Source organism: Suricata suricatta, chromosome 14 (genome assembly GCF_006229205.1).
Source record: "Suricata suricatta isolate VVHF042 chromosome 14, meerkat_22Aug2017_6uvM2_HiC, whole genome shotgun sequence".
Taxonomy (NCBI): domain Eukaryota; kingdom Metazoa; phylum Chordata; class Mammalia; order Carnivora; family Herpestidae; genus Suricata; species Suricata suricatta.
The window spans coordinates 61,867,306-61,882,305 of record NC_043713.1 but is presented as its reverse complement, the minus strand read 5'-3'; the positions used below and the strand labels follow the sequence as shown (position 1 = coordinate 61,882,305).

Below are 15,000 nucleotides of genomic sequence, written 5' to 3'. Positions count from 1 at the left end.
CCCTGAAGCCATTCGCAGCACCAAGAGGATGGCCAGTCCAGATAGGACAGCTTAAAGGCCCCATGAGATGCACCTTCAGACACAAAACCAGCAGGATGCCCGCTGTGGTTGAATGTATGCATAAGAGAGAAACCAGACACCGGGACAGCAGGAGAGACAGAAGGCTCAATGGGAAAGCAAGGCTGAATGGTTCAGCTACGATTCAAATTGACGTGGTCGCCACCACACAAGCCTTGTACAGGCCCCACCAGTGATACACTCCTGCATGGAGGTCATGGTGAGCAGGGGCATGTACTGCGGAGTGTGAAATCCTCTTCCTACACAGATAATGCCTCCAAGTGACTAGCAATACAAGCTGATGAGAGGATCCCTGCTGTTTTCAGGAGTTCAGAAAAAAAAATAAGCCCTCTTTCTTTGGTGGGAAAATAGCTTGATTGAATGTTTCTGAGGGTGGTTAGTGACCATAATATTAAACGCCTTAAAAATCATGTTGTCTTTTTATGGAAAAACAACACTTCTTAAAAAAAAATCAGAGTTGTGTACAAATACTAAGCTGCTCACCACAACTGTTTACAATACCGCAAACCTAGTAGTAACATCTAATGACTGATGACTGCCTCTCCCACATAATGGAATTCTCTGTAGCCTGTACTAGGAAAGCAGTTCATTGACTTGAGACTCAGGAAGTATGAGAATAGTTCACATAGGCATATATAATAAAGCGGCTGAAAATAGTTTTGGGTGGTGGTATTACAGATGATTTTCTTTTGAGGGTGTATTTTATATTCTTTACATTTTTACATTTTGAAAATGTGATGCTTCTGCAAAAGGATGTACATTCAACCTGAGAATAAAGGCTGTGGTAGAGGCATAGCTGTGATTCTGTGGCTTTGTTTCTCACTGCAGTAGATTATGATTTGTATTTCCATTTCAAAGACATTTCTTAATTGTGTATCAGGTGAAAGTGAGGAAAATGGGTGGCAGGCACATGAGTCAACAGAATAAAGCATTTATTCTAAGCCTCCAAGGAGTTTCTGAAAATAGTATTTTATCTTCACACTCAGGATGAAGCTGGAGGCAGATTCGTCGCTTTCTCTGGAGAAGGACAGTCCTTGCGTAAAAAAGGAAGAAAGCCATAAGTCGGGACTGTTGGCTGATTGGAAAATAAAATAATAAATTGCAACATAATGGCTTTTAGTTACTGGCTCTGATGGGAGGAGACTGTTACAGAGGATGCTCTGTCACTTTGTGTTTTGTTTAGAGTTACCTAAGAATTACAGAGTCTGACCTGGAAGTGAAACAGTCAGACTTGGTGGTTGATTTTGGGAAGGAGGAAGCTCACTCTGAGGCCCCAGAGGCAGCCTCCTCCTTGCCTCTTCTCGCTTTCAGCCCTTGGGGGGGAGGTGCTCCCACTGCCTTAGCCAAAGCAGAGTTCCCCAATTCCTGATAAAAACCAGTGGAGGGGATTGAGTTGCTTTAACTTGAGTTGTTTCTTTTTCACTTATCCTCTCTTTTTCCAGGTTGATAGCTTAGAACATTGCCTTTGGCCTAGAAAAAATGGCTAGATATGTGCTCTATAAATAGTGGTTATTCCATTACTCTGGCTGCAATTTAAGTATATGAGGAAGATGTTTCTATTTTTATTTTACATACTGATTCTTTGTTTCAAAAGAACCATCATTCAGAAGGTAGATTCCTGATCTGAATACATTTCCTCTTGTATTTTGATTTCATATGGAAATAACTAGCTCCTAAATGAATCTGTTCTATTCTTTGTTTAAAAAGAACCATCCTTCAGAAGGTGGATTCCTGATCTGAAGAATATCCACTTGAATTTGATTTCATATGAAAATAACTAGCTCCTAAATGAATCTGTTCTACAGTAAAACAACTTCATGATGAAGCACAAATACAAACATTAGGATAAATAAGTGTTAAAGGTACATTCCTCTTTCTCCTTCCCTACCTCCCACTCCCAGTTTTAATGTATTAAGTTATCCAAGGTTCTGCTGGCCTGTCTTTTATTATTAGTATTAATTTGGTATCAGATCACTTTCTATAATGTGAGATCTTTTGACATGTTAATCTAATTTAATTTCTTTTTGTTCCTTGAAAATAATTTTACATCAAGAATTTCAAATAAAAATGGGCAATGACTAAAACCTGGATTGCCTCCAAATGTTTGATTAGGTACCAACATGGGCTGGTGGTTGGGCCTCCAACCAGAAGTTGGAGGACGACTTGCTTGCAGGTGTCCCCTGTTCCATCCTGCCATTAGAAAAGAGCTTCTCTATGGGGCTTCTGGAGAACGTAGGGAGAAGTGAGGCTCTTTGACCCCTGTGTTGGGATGGTCAGCCTGAGCAGGGTCTCCTCTTGTACCAGGACTCCTTCTTGAAAACAGAAGGGTCCATCTCTGGACAGAGCTCCTTCTACACTCAAGAGAGGATGCCCCCTTCAGGATGGTCACCCCAGGGTCCACCCACATGTCACCAGATCAAGAGCATAGATGATTGTCATGAAGACAAGGGCTGGACTATTGCCAAACTGTCACCAGTGATGATGGACAAAGTATTAAGAGCCATGAAGTGCTGCTGTAACTTCTCTGACCCTCCACTTAAGGGGGTCACTCTTTGACTAGCTGAAGTAGAAGACCTCATGGGTGGGTAGGCAGCCTGCATTTGCAGGATCACATAGGCTAATGTATCATTTGATGCATAATGAATATTACAGTAAGGCACTGGTCTTGGGTTTTTGTCTTTCCTAAGCAACATCTATGATGTATGCAATGAAACCACTCCTGGTCCTTTGCTGGAGCCACACTTCTTTACCTGGGCCAGGGGTGGCCTCTGTGGTGTACCTTCTGGTAATACAACGGGGAGGGGTCACCACGGGTCACCTTGTCATTACTGCTGCACTCTGGCCTGCAGCCTTCTCTTTCTTCAAGCTTGGTCTATGAGCCAGCTAGGCAGGACCCCTGGTAAAATTGGAGCGTTCTGGCCCACCTCTAGAGAGTCTAACTCAGTCTCATTCCTGGGGTGGGCCCAGCAACCGCGTTGTAAGGGGCTCCCCAGCAAATGATTAAGTTTTCTGAAGTTGGAGAAGCACTGAATAGGTATTGCAGGGCTATTCCTCAGATTCACTAGCCTCTTGGCTTTTATTGCCTCTTGTGCACCTCTTTTTTTTTTTTTTAAATAAACTTTCCATGTCTTCCCATGTCTGAGTAAAGCCTTCATTCCTAATCAGACATACAAGCTGCCTTACACTTGCAAGGCTTCTCTGCCCCTTGTCACACACAGCCTCCATGTCTTCGACCGGCCTGCCACTGTACTCGAAACGTCCTTTGCTTGTCTCCACTACCAGCCTGGGTTTCCTCCGGAGATCATCCGGCTCCCTAGACCCCCGCCCAGCCAATCCAGGTTATTTTGTGACTTCACCATCACCCCCAAGTGGACACTCAGGTGACCCTATTGTAGCCACAGACTTGGCAGTTTTGCCACATGGAGTTGATGCTCAGTATGTGCTTATAAAAATGAGCCCTATCTTTTGAGATTTATGAAAATAATAAAACTGCTAAAAACTGGCCTGGAACCCGTGGTTTCAGAAATAGGTAACTTAAGGTGGCTGTACAGCCTGGGCCGCCCGGCAAGCACCAGGCAGCTGTCATCCCTTTAGCCTCCTAGGCTGGACTCCAGACTTTCTTACCCTCGGGACACTCCCTCTCCCGCACGGGCCCCTCCTTACCATGTGCCACCGCCCTGCGTGTTATTGGCTGTTCAGCCCGGATGTCTTGTTCATTGGCTCGTGTCAAGGAGGTGTGAGGCGTAATCGGCATATATCGCAGTTCATTGGTTCGTCAATCCGTCAGTTACACGGTGCCGACTTTCTTCAATCTTCATTGGTCAGCGAGTTCAGAGGCGGGATTCTGGAGTCGCCAGAAAATGGCCGACCATGGCGACTGGAGGGTAAGTGCTGGGGCCTCCCGGGAAGTGGGGGGATCTTCTCGGACTTTGTGACCGGATTAACCGAGGCTTCTTCCAAGGAGGAGCCTGGATGGGACTCTGAGCGGGCAGCGCAGAGGCCTCCGGCTCAGGCGAGCTTCTTGCTGCAGCCGCCGCGCCCCTGCGAGGCCTACCGCGCTGAATGGAAGCTCTGCCGTAGCGCCCGGCACTTCCTGCACCACTACTACGTCCACGGCGAGCGGCCAGCCTGCGAGCAGTGGCGGCGCGACCTGGCCAGCTGCCGAGAGTGGGAGGAGCACCGGAGCGCGGAGGCCCAGGTGTGCCAGGGAGCCAGGGTGGCGCTGGGCCGCGAGGGTGCATTGCCGGGGCGTCTGAGTGCACGGATCACTCTCTTCCCACGTTCCAGGCCCTGGGACGCTCGCTGGAGAGGAGTACTGGCTGGGTCCCTCCTCTTCTTGTGCTTCCTTTCTTTTGAAAAATATCAAAAAATTAGTGTATCAACGGGGCTTTCATACATTGAAGAGAAAGAAGGAGAGTATAGAGTTTGAAGGGCGAGGAGTGGTCCCTTAACAGGGTTAGTGGCCTCAGCAGGCCTGCAGAGAAACCCAGAAACCAGCCCTAAGAGCCTTCACCCAGGCCCAGACCGGTCGCATCTGAGGAACAGAAAGAAGGTCCAGGTGCTTGGAGCCGAAGGAGGGTAGGCTGTAGAGAGGTAGGGGATGAGGTACCGGAGACCTGGTGAGCCTTTAAAAAGGGGGTTGAATTCTAGCGTAAACGTGTCCTGGGAAGTATGACTTGATTTATATCTTTAAAAGATCAGTCTGACTGCCAGGGTGGGAGAATGTATTATGGAGGGGCAAAGAGACCAGTAAGGAGGTAGTTCTAGTTTTCCATTCATTCAGCAGATACTTATCATGGTGAGAGCTCTTAGAGATACTGGAATGCTGAAAACCAGCCTCTGCCCTTCTGGCACCTTCTGTGCGTTGGAGCTGTTGTTGGCTGGGGAGATGGAGAGAAGCTTGAAGGTGCAGTGCTCATGGGAAAGAGGGCGGGGGCCCAGCAGGACTGGGGACTGCTTCAGCCTGGTTAAATGTATGTGATTATTGAAACAGACACTTAAATTAAAAAATTGAGAACAATAGCTTATAGCCTATATGGGAAGAGATTAGTGATTTTTTTTTTTCTTTTTTTGGTAGAGAGAGAGTTCATGTATCAGAAAAATGGCGAGTGCCTGGGTGGCTCAGTTAAACGTTGGACTCTTGGTTTAGTCTCAGGTCATGATCTCATGGTGTGGGTTTGAGCCCCATGTTGGACTCTGTGATGATAGCGTGGAGCCTGCTTCAGATTCTCTCTCTTACCTCCTGTCTCTGCCCCTTCCCTGCTCACTGTCCACCTCTCTCTCTCTCTCTCTCTCTCTCTCTCTCTCTCTCTCAAATAAACAAATCAAAAAAGAAAAATGGGGATTCTTTCAGATTAGAAAAGTTTGGCAAAGAGCAGGAAGAAGGAATTTATTCCAAAAGAAAATAAAATGGCCTGGTATACAAGGTCAGATGACCAGTGGTTTCTGCCCAGTGAAAAATCACAAGTGTCTGTAAGGATTTGGAGAATCAGGGGTACTTGTGCAAGTGTTTGTGGAGTGTTACGTGTTCTGATTATCCAGCTGTCAAACGAATACCTTTTGACCCCCTAGTTTTACTTTTGAAAGTTCATCCTAGGGAAGTAATTGGGTAACAGTGCATAGTTAAAAGTTCAAACTATCCATTACATCATCGTTTGTGAGAGCACAAAAACCGAAAGCATCCTAAATGCCTCTAATAGACATTTAACCAAATAACTTCCTCCAAACAGTGGGGTATTACATAGCCATTAAAAAGAATAGATAGTGAATCTATCTGGGCAGGGAAAGGAAACTGCAGTATATTGTTTAGTAAAAAACTTGAGGACGTACACTAGCCAGTAGATTATTCCATCATCAGGGAAACCTATAGCACTAAAATTCAGGTCTAAAATTGTGTTAGGGAAGCTGTTAATTTCAACTTAGGGATGGAAGTCTGGGAGTTTGTCATGTTCTTTGCATTTCTGATTTCTTTTTAAACAAGAACAAAAACATTGAGACAGTTGAGCTCGAGCAAAGACAGACCATTAGAGAAGGTGAAATTGTATGTGTTAAAAGGCCAGTAGAACACCTGGTGCCTATCAAGTGTACCTTTCATGGTAGTAAAGTACTGCCCTGTGTTTACTTGGGGGGGGGGGCGGGCAGCAGGCGGGGAGGGGGAGTGGCAGAGAAAAACCTGCTGGTTGAGTGGCACCTATTGTCTTTCATCTGGATTCTTCCTTGCCTGTCCAGGGCTTCCTGCTCATGTATTTCTTGCCTTACCCTCCCCACTGTAGCCACTCTTTTGGACTCTGGTCTCTCCTCTCAGCTCAGCCTCCTCCTGGTCTCAGCAGCTAAACCTGATTAGGTTGGCCAAAAGCATCAAGCCCTGAGGCCCAGGAGAAGACATTTTAAATTTTACTCAAACTATGGTGAACTGCACAATAGTTTTTCACAGTAGCTTGGGAGAAAGAATGATCTGTATCTGTGTGTTCTAATACGGAACAATCACCAGGGTTTATTAGGTGGAAGCAGCCAATTTTTTTTTTTTGGTATGAATTTTATTTTATTTTTTTAATTTAATTTAATTTTTTTAAGTAGTTTATTGTCAAATTAGTTTCCATACAACACCCAGTGCTCTCCCCACAAGTGCCCTCCTCCATCACCACCACCTCTTTTCCCCCCTCCCCCTTCAACCCTCAGTTCGTTTTCAGTATTCAATAGTCTCTCAAGTTTTGCTTCCCTCTCTCTCCCCAACTCTCTTTCCCTCTTCCCCTCCCCCTGGTCCTCCATTAGGTTTCTCCTGGTCTCCTGTGACCTATGAGTGCAAACATATGGTTATCTCTCCTTCTCTGCCTGACTTATTTCGCTTAACATGACACCCTCGAGGTCCATCCACTTTCCTACAAATGGCCAGATTTCATTCTTTCTCATTGCCATGTAATACTCCATTGTGTATATAGACCACATCTTCTTGATCCATTCATCAGGTGATGGACATTTAGGCTCTTTCCATGTTTTGGCTATTGTTGACATTGGAAAGCAGCCAAATTTTGGAGTGGTAGGTGTCATATGCTTCATTTGTCTGACTTGTGTTTGGGAGGGTGCTGAGGAAAAGGGCGGTTCAAGGGCCATGTGAACCAGAAGTGACTTGGGTCTCCTTTGCACAGCGGTCCCTCTGTGAGAGTGAGCGTGCGAGAGTCCAGGCTGCACGGAAACACACGCTGGTGTGGGCCCTGAGGCAGAGCCCTCCTGCAGACTGGCACCTCCCTCTGCCACAGGAGGAGAAAGACCAGTGATGAGCACTCCCGAATGGCTTCTCGATCTGTGTCAAGTGGGGCTGTCGCAAGACCCTAAGGACAGTGACTGGCCAGAGGGTCTAGTGGATCCCTGAGAGCTTCCACTGCTTAGAACACAAGAGCCTGAGGTCTCCAGCTCTACTTGCCACCCTCACCTGCATTCAGAGTGCCCTGCCGCTGCCGTTCTCTGAAAGTGTCACCGACTGCACCGCTTCCAGGATGCCGGACCCCAATGCCAATCCTGGTGAGCAACTGGCTCAGGCTGGTTCATGTTCCTCTTTGGGGACAGGAGCATTCTCAGGTAAACTCTTGAGTGGTAGGCATGACCCAAGTGGTCATGTATGGGGATCAGAATGAGGCAGCTAAATGGTTGTGCTGTGGTGAATGCACTTCTTGGTCCTGGCCTGGTGAAACTGCATTGCCAGCCTCTGGTGCTTACACAGAGCTGCAGCCCACTCACTCAGTTCCTCTGCAGACACAGGTGGGGTGTTTCTCCTCCTAGGCCTCTTGAAGACTTTGGCTTTTAAGAAACGCAGAGGTACAGAATACACAAGCTTGCGTTAAAAGGGTTCATAGACTCCTGGCTAAGAAACCCAAGGCCAAGACACTTGGAATTTTGGTCTCTTTCCTTCAAAATATCCCTTGGTCATTTTTAGAAAATGTATATCAAAAGCCATTTCATACTTTTGATTTCAAACAAAAGCTGAACATTAAATCCGCAATTTAATAGTTGAGATTGTTAGATTTACCACCTGACGCTGTTGTACTGGGAGAGTTTTGGAATTTTGTGTGCTTATACTCTTGTAAATGTTTTTAAAATGTATGCATATGAACCAACAATTCTAATTCTTGAAGAGGTCTTTTTATTACTGATGATAACAGTTTCCCATCTTGTGGCTGCAGAGCAGGCCCCATTGTATGGTGCTGAGGGTGAGGCTCGCTGTGTGCCCAGCACTCTCCCTGCTCCTTCCTGGCCAGTGGGGCCCACTGCATTTTAGTACCTCCCTCACGACTGGGCCCCTACCTGGCCAGGAAGGACATCTTTTAACTCTGACATCTTTTAACACATTCTTTGGGGCAAAATAATCCCATCACCTCAGAAAGGCATACATTAAAGAACAAACTTTGCCTTTTCATGTGCATTTCCTCCTATGCTACGCCAAGAGTCCCTGTGATTGCATGTACGTGTAAATGTTGGGGGATCTGCACACAGGTCCCCAGTGGTTCTTCCTTGTGACTGTGTGCCTGGGAGTGGCAAGGGGTTTGCACATAGGTCCCAGGAGCCTCTCCCTGTGTGTTTGTACCTGTGAGGTGATGTGGGGTGGGGGATGTGCACATAGGACCCCAATAGCTCCTTCCTATGTGTGTATGTACCTGTTGATTGGTGGGGATGTGTGCACATAGGAGCCCAGGAGCAGAGGTAAGTATAAACAAGAGCCCATCCCAGGATGGGTGTCTTCATGTCTGAGTCAACCAGAGTATGTTTTTTGTGGCTGTGGTTACTTTCTGGAGCATTTCAGGCCAAGGAGAGAGGGAAGGCTGCTGGGGATCTACAGGCATTCTCTGAAACACAGGAAGGGACATTTGAATTTTGCTATTTGCCTATGATCCTTTGGGGTTCCTGGAGTGGGGCTGCGGTAGCAGCCAGCAGTCCTGAGGGGCTTATCTCAAGGAATCCCACGGTCTCTGTGCTTCTTTAGGGCCAGGGGCTGCCTGCCACAGACTGTTCTGTTAGGAAGTAGGAAGTCTTATTCCTTCTCTGCTACTCAGTGAGTTCCACATTGACAGATAATCATCATTGCACAGATGTTCCTACATCTGCTCTTGTGTTCACCCTTCACAACATCTGAGCACCTGCTACATGCCAGGGCCAGGAGGGCTCTGAGGCTCTAGGATTGCAGTCTTGAAATGGGCAAGTGACTTCAAAGAGTTACATTTAGTTATCATTAAGTCTAAAATTAAGTGCTGTGAAGAAACAGCAGTATCTTAAATTTCTTGCATGAAATCTATAATAAAGGTCTTATGATCTGTACATACTTTATATACTGCATATATGGTTGAACCAAGTTTCACAAAACATGGTCCTTATATAGTGTGTGGTACAGTGACATTTTCAGTTCTGTGCCACTGAAAATAAACTGCTGCACATGCAGCAACTTGGGTGGGTGAAACTCGGGGAAACTATGTGTGGAGTTAAATGGATACATATGATAGTTCCATTTATGTAACATTGGTGAGATGATGTAATTATAGATGGAGAATGGTTACTGCTGCCAAGGGTGAGGGATGGGAGGAGGGTGTGGATGTGGCTATTAAGGGACACACAGGGCATCCTGTGGTAATGGAACTTTGACTTACAAAGAGCTAAATGTGTGATGAAATTTTGTAGTGCTAACCATACACACAGAGGAGTGAAGACATAGTGGGAAACCTAAATATACTTTAGGCTGTACCTCTGTTAGTCTCTGTGTACTGACACTACCTGGTGTGTAGGATGTTAACACTTGTGGAGGCTCGGAGACCCACACACAGTCCCTCCCTGCATCTTTATTTCCAACCTCCTGTGAATCTGTAACTACTTCAAAATAAAAAGTTAAGACTGTTGGCTGTGACCCCATAAATTGACCATACAACCTAATGGATGAAAACTGCTGTTTGAAAAGTACCTACTACAAAGCACCTGCAATGGGCAGGGAGGTGGGGAAGGGCTCAGCATCGGAGCCCAGACTCGGATGAAGAGGCCTGAGCCTTGTAGAGAAAGGGGCACACAGGCCACAGGGAACAAGTGCTGTGTGCTGAGTGGGGGCGGTGGATGGGGGACGGGGTGCTGTAAGGTGTGATCAGGAGCCAAATAACCTGACTCGGCCTGTGCTTCAGAGCCCTCTGACTGCCCTGCAGAGGAGCTTGGCGGGGGCAGGGGGGTACCCACATGGAGAGAGGAGTTGGCTGCTGCTTTTCATTGGCAAAAGGCAGCAATGGTATGGAGCTGAGTGGTAGCAGTGAGGTGAAAAGTGGCTGGATTCAGTGTTTGGTTCATAGGTAGAGCAAAGAACTTAGGATCATTAGGCAGTGTTCTTATCCAATAAAAACATTTATCTAAGTAAACCAAAAGTGAACCACACACTAGGAAAACAACCTGAAGTCTTACTCAAACGTTTCCCTGGTTTATCTGCACTAAGATAGTGAAGAACCCAAGGCCTTTCTGAGGTACCAATATAAGTCACTCGTAGGCTCTATTTGTTCACTTGACCATCACTATTTATGGAATGAATTGTGCCCACCATTAACCCCCCTCCCTCGCCCCATTCCTATGTTGAAGCTCTAACTCCAAGTACCTCGGAATGGGTGCTAAAAGAGGTGATTAAAAATGAGGTCGTTATAGTGGGCCCTAATCCAGTCTGATTGGTATCATTAAAAGAGGCACAAGGATGATGACCTTGTGAGGACACGGAGAAGGCAGCTCTGCAAGCAAAGCAGAGGTTTCAGAAGAAACCAGTGCTGCCAACCCCTTTGATATTAGAGTTCTGGCCTCCAGAACAACTCTTTCCAAGCCCCTCGGTCTGTGGTACTTTGTTCGGGCAGCCCCAGCACATTAATACGTTTACTGTCCCAGACTAAGAGCACTTGAGTAAGAGAGATGCCAAGTGCTCCTAGGGGACACAGCAACGTTAGTGTGTCCCAGGCTTGCTCCACTCTATTTGGCCTCCCTCCCTGCCCCCAAACCCAAAGCTGATCCTACCAAAGATAGGAGGAAACTCAAGTGCTCCATCTGTCCCCGTGAGAAGGCCCTGCCTCTCCTGTCTGCACAGGCATCCCTTACACAGTACACAGCCTGCACTTCCTTCACTTCTTGAGGTACTTTGTGCCTCTTGCTAGTGGCCTCTGTTCCACACGATTGGAATCTTCCTTTTTACTGCGGGGCAGTGTTCGAAGTCTTGGCCATTCACTCCCCAATACCAGAAAGGAAGGGCAGCATCTCTCACCCCCATTCTCTCCCCTGTTCTTAGGTAAATTAATTTTGACTCTAACATAAAACAGACACTTTATTAAACATTTATTCACAACATGCTTGAGCCCTGTTCTGGCTCTAAAGGCAGTGTTCTGTGGACAGCTGCTTGCAGCTCTACTTCTTAAACTCCATCTGTGTATATACCTTGGTGATGTCATGGTACCTGCCTTCAGGGGGCTGGTAGTTAGAGACTGGTGGTGTGTAATCTGGCCCTTCTTTTTCAAAGGGGAACAAACTGGGATCCCGCTTGGTGGCCTCTGCATGTAGCTCTGGGGACATGAGTTGCAGTTCCTGCAGAGCTTCCTGTTGGGCCTCAAGCATGGACCTGATGACATCTCTCTCCATCTCATGCTCTTGATGCTTGTACAGGGACCACTTCTTCAGAAGCAGAGCTCTCCGCTCACTCTCCTCAAAGGGAAGGTCAATGTGAGGCCGCTGCCTGGGAATACATAAATCCAAAGGTGTGAATCTGGGGAGCACCAGCCTCACTGGGCAGGTAGTCTGGGTGACTGCATACGACCCAGCCCTCCCCACTGCCAGACACAGATGAGACTCAGAGAAAAAAGTGGAAGTTAGAGACAAATTAAAAATGGAATGTTGATGTAACACCTGCAACTGACGCTGGAAGCCAGTGCTATCTGCTTTATGTGGACACAAGAAATAGCAACGCTCTACGAAAACTGGTTGCACTTCCTCTGCCCCAGGCTGAATCTACCTTTGGTGAGAGGGGACTTTTCAGAAACAGAAAGACAAATCCCAAGGAGTCAAGAGCCCAGATCAGCCCCCTAGAATCCCAAAAAAGCACTTGCCAGGTCCCACTTGTATGGCAGAGTGCAACTTTATAAATGGTACACCCTTTTTTACAAGGCAGCCCACACAAGCCTGCACACAACACGTGCCAACTATGAGCATTTGTATCATAAAGCTAGAGGCTAAGGGTTTTCTACCATCGAGATGGGGCAAGGGCTGCAGACCCAAGACTCAAGCCATCAGTCATAGCTAAACTCTGCTTGCAAAAAAGCAACAATATGAACTAGCCTATCAAACAGTTATTCTGAGTGTCTTTCCCCTTTTAGCCATTCAAGAGCACCACCCCAGAATGCTTTTGCCAACTGAGGCGCATGCGTGGCTCAGTTGGCTGGGCATCCTACTTCAGCTCAGGTCATGATCTCATGGTTCGCCAGTTCAAGCCCTGCATTGGGTTCTCTGCTGTCACTAGAGCCACTTGGATCCTCTGTGCCCCTCTTTCTCTGTCCCTCCCCCACTTGTGCATGTGCTTCCTCTCTCCCTCTCTCTCTCTCTCAAAAACAAAACAAAACAAAACAAAAAATGCTTTTGCCAACTCCCACAAGACCATCAAGGAGAAAAGGACTCAGACTAGGACCTAGTTATCCCACACCCGCTCACCTTTCCTGTTGCAGGCATGAAATGCAGACAAAACTAGCCAAAGGTGATGGAACTCTTCTGTCCTGAGAACCTCAACCCTAGAGGACCCTTACCTTGCTTTATCCAAGAGTTTCACAGGTGTTATAAAGTCTTCAATGGGGATTAGCTCCTGGCTAGCTTTCTCCAGGCGTCTGATCCTCTTTTTCAAACGGTCCTTTACTGCTTGGTCTTTTTTAGGATCTACTTTTTTCTTCTTTCTCAGAGGTTCTGCTCTAATGGATAAAGCAAACATTAGACATTTTCCTCTTCAGTCTCACAAACATGCTGAGAGACATGGCACTAGGTGAAGTGCACAGAACGTGTACTGAGCTCTCAACTGGGGAAGGAACTATGCATGGGTCTAACCTCACAAGTGAAGTGATAGGGAGAGGACCTCCAATCCAGGATCCATGTGAGAACTGTAGGCACTGTCAATCAACCCAGGAAGGGCTAGAAAAACTTTATAGGACACCAGGATATAAATCAAAAGTACTCATCTTTAGTGTTGGATTTAGGTGTGCCTTGCCGTTGTCCCTATTTACTTGTCAGGACTTCCTAACAAATTTCCCCATCCTAGAACATTGACAAAAGTCTGATGTACTCCTGAGAACATATATCCTATGGTGATAATATACTATTAAAAATAATTAAATTCTCTAGCATCAAGACCAAGCTTTGTGAATCAAGTCCCTAGAAAGCATCCAGACTCCTAGGTGGAAAATCTAATCCTCAAGCCTCTCCTGACCTCTCCAGACAACCAGAAATGGAAAGCCCGTGGAGAAACAAGCCTATGCAGTGTCCTTTAACACATACAAGAATCCTTCTAAAACGAATTTTTGTTTAAACCACTTTTAAGTTAAATTTTAGTTTTCTAATTACAGAAAGCAGTATTCCACATATAGAATGCTGAATGAAAAGCATTTGCCTAAATTTTACTGAGAAATTTGCAGGCAATTAATTTTGCAAACAAAATATCCAATGGTCTTGCTTTCTTCTGTTCATAATGTACATAAATCTCCCGCTGACACCCTCAAAGAGGTCAGGCCCACGGTAGTTTACCTCATGGGAATGAGGTCCCAGAAAGACAATAATGAAGCTCGCTGGTGGGTGTCTCTAATCTGTGTCTGCCAAGTTCCCAGAAGCCTAAAAGAGATAAGAAGATTATATAAATGTCTGATTCTCCCCACTGAACAGGAAAAGAGGAAAAAATTATGATACTCTCAAAACCTGGGGCCCTTGTAACTTGGATGTGACGACAAGGTCAATGTGGGAGACTTCAAAATCCCCTGTTCACATTAGAGAGCACTTGGGCAGGGTCCCTAATCGCCAGGGTCCTTGGTTTTCCAGCCGCAGGAAGAGGCGCAATCATCTAGCTACTCCCTAAGGTAAAGTGGTCAAGGGCGGTCAGGGAGGAACGCAGACGAGACAACCAGAGACCCTGCTGAGGTTCACACTCACCAGCTCCGCGAGCGCAGAGCGCGAGCGGAAGCTACCAGCGCCTCGACAGCCATGACCCTCCGGAAGCCGACCGGCTGCTTCCGGGCGCATCCTCTTGGCTGTCCGGGCCGCCGTGCCCCACGCAAAGGTCCGGCCTTCCCATCGCTACGCGTTCCCGCGTTCCGGCTGAGGAGGGCTGGGCTGAATCTGGCCCGCCCCCGACGTGGCCCCGCCCCGCACGTCCCGGCGATGCGAGGGCAATCCCGGAGCGCCTAGCGCTTCGAGTGACATCTTCCCTTTCGCCTCTACTTGCAGCTGAGAACCTTCCCCGGCTGAGGGCACGAGCCCACCAGAGGTTCCCGTAGTTAGTAGGCCTGCGCCCCTGCGAGGGCCAAGACACCACAGTGCAGCCGGAGTGGCCGAGAGGGCGTCCTTCTGGGTCCAAGTGCTCACGTCTGTGAAAACGGCCCCGATCTTCCATAAACGCGTTCCTCTCGGCATCCCCCGGGACCCTCCCCGGGACTAGTTCGTTCCCCCCGCATTCGTCCGGGGCCGCGGCCCCTGCTGGCAACAGTATCCCGGCTCTGGCACGTGGCCTGGCACTCTCGAGATGCCCAATAAGCGCGTGTTGATTAATGACGGAAGCTAGCTAATTAGTCGGACTCGGAACCAGCGAGGTAGAGAGCTGGAGAGAGGCCGTTCACGTCGTCGTGACTCCGCTGGCCCCGGCTGCAACTCGAGGCCCCGTTCGTCCGCCGCACTCCCAGCCGGCCCCTC

General features: G+C 47.4%; 3 protein-coding genes across 4 annotated transcripts in view; 2 read left to right on the top strand and 1 right to left on the bottom strand.

The window, feature by feature from the left end:
- The window catches only part of UFD1 (ubiquitin recognition factor in ER associated degradation 1), a 24,889-nt gene extending 23,701 nt beyond the window's left edge, over positions 1–1,188 (top strand). Inside the window, exon 12 of the mRNA XM_029922088.1 lies at positions 1,065–1,188. Coding sequence (XP_029777948.1) covers positions 1,065–1,139 — 75 coding nt within the window. The 3' untranslated portion in view covers positions 1,140–1,188. The remainder of the gene's footprint in view (positions 1–1,064) is intronic.
- Positions 1,189–3,923: 2,735 nt separating this feature from the next.
- On the top strand, positions 3,924–9,956 carry C14H22orf39 (chromosome 14 C22orf39 homolog). 2 transcript variants are annotated; one of them, XM_029922092.1, is made up of 3 exons: positions 3,924–3,962; positions 4,109–4,276; positions 7,224–9,956. In XM_029922092.1, the coding sequence occupies exons 1-3, from the start codon at positions 3,939–3,941 to the stop codon at positions 7,350–7,352; spliced, it is 321 nt and encodes a 106-aa protein (XP_029777952.1). In that variant the 5' UTR covers positions 3,924–3,938; the 3' UTR covers positions 7,353–9,956. The 2 variants fall into 2 exon arrangements, with proteins under 2 accessions (XP_029777952.1, XP_029777951.1); XM_029922091.1 differs by having other exon boundaries at positions 3,925–3,962; positions 4,040–4,276.
- A 1,426-nt stretch (positions 9,957–11,382) lies between these two features.
- Positions 11,383–14,356, bottom strand: MRPL40 (mitochondrial ribosomal protein L40). The gene is made up of 4 exons (XM_029922090.1): positions 14,245–14,356; positions 13,846–13,929; positions 12,861–13,019; positions 11,383–11,800 (listed from the first exon to the last, which is right to left on the bottom strand). Exons 1-4 carry the CDS (start codon positions 14,295–14,297, stop codon positions 11,476–11,478), a joined length of 621 nt encoding a protein of 206 aa, XP_029777950.1. The 5' UTR covers positions 14,298–14,356; the 3' UTR covers positions 11,383–11,475.
- Positions 14,357–15,000: the final 644 nt, after the last annotated feature.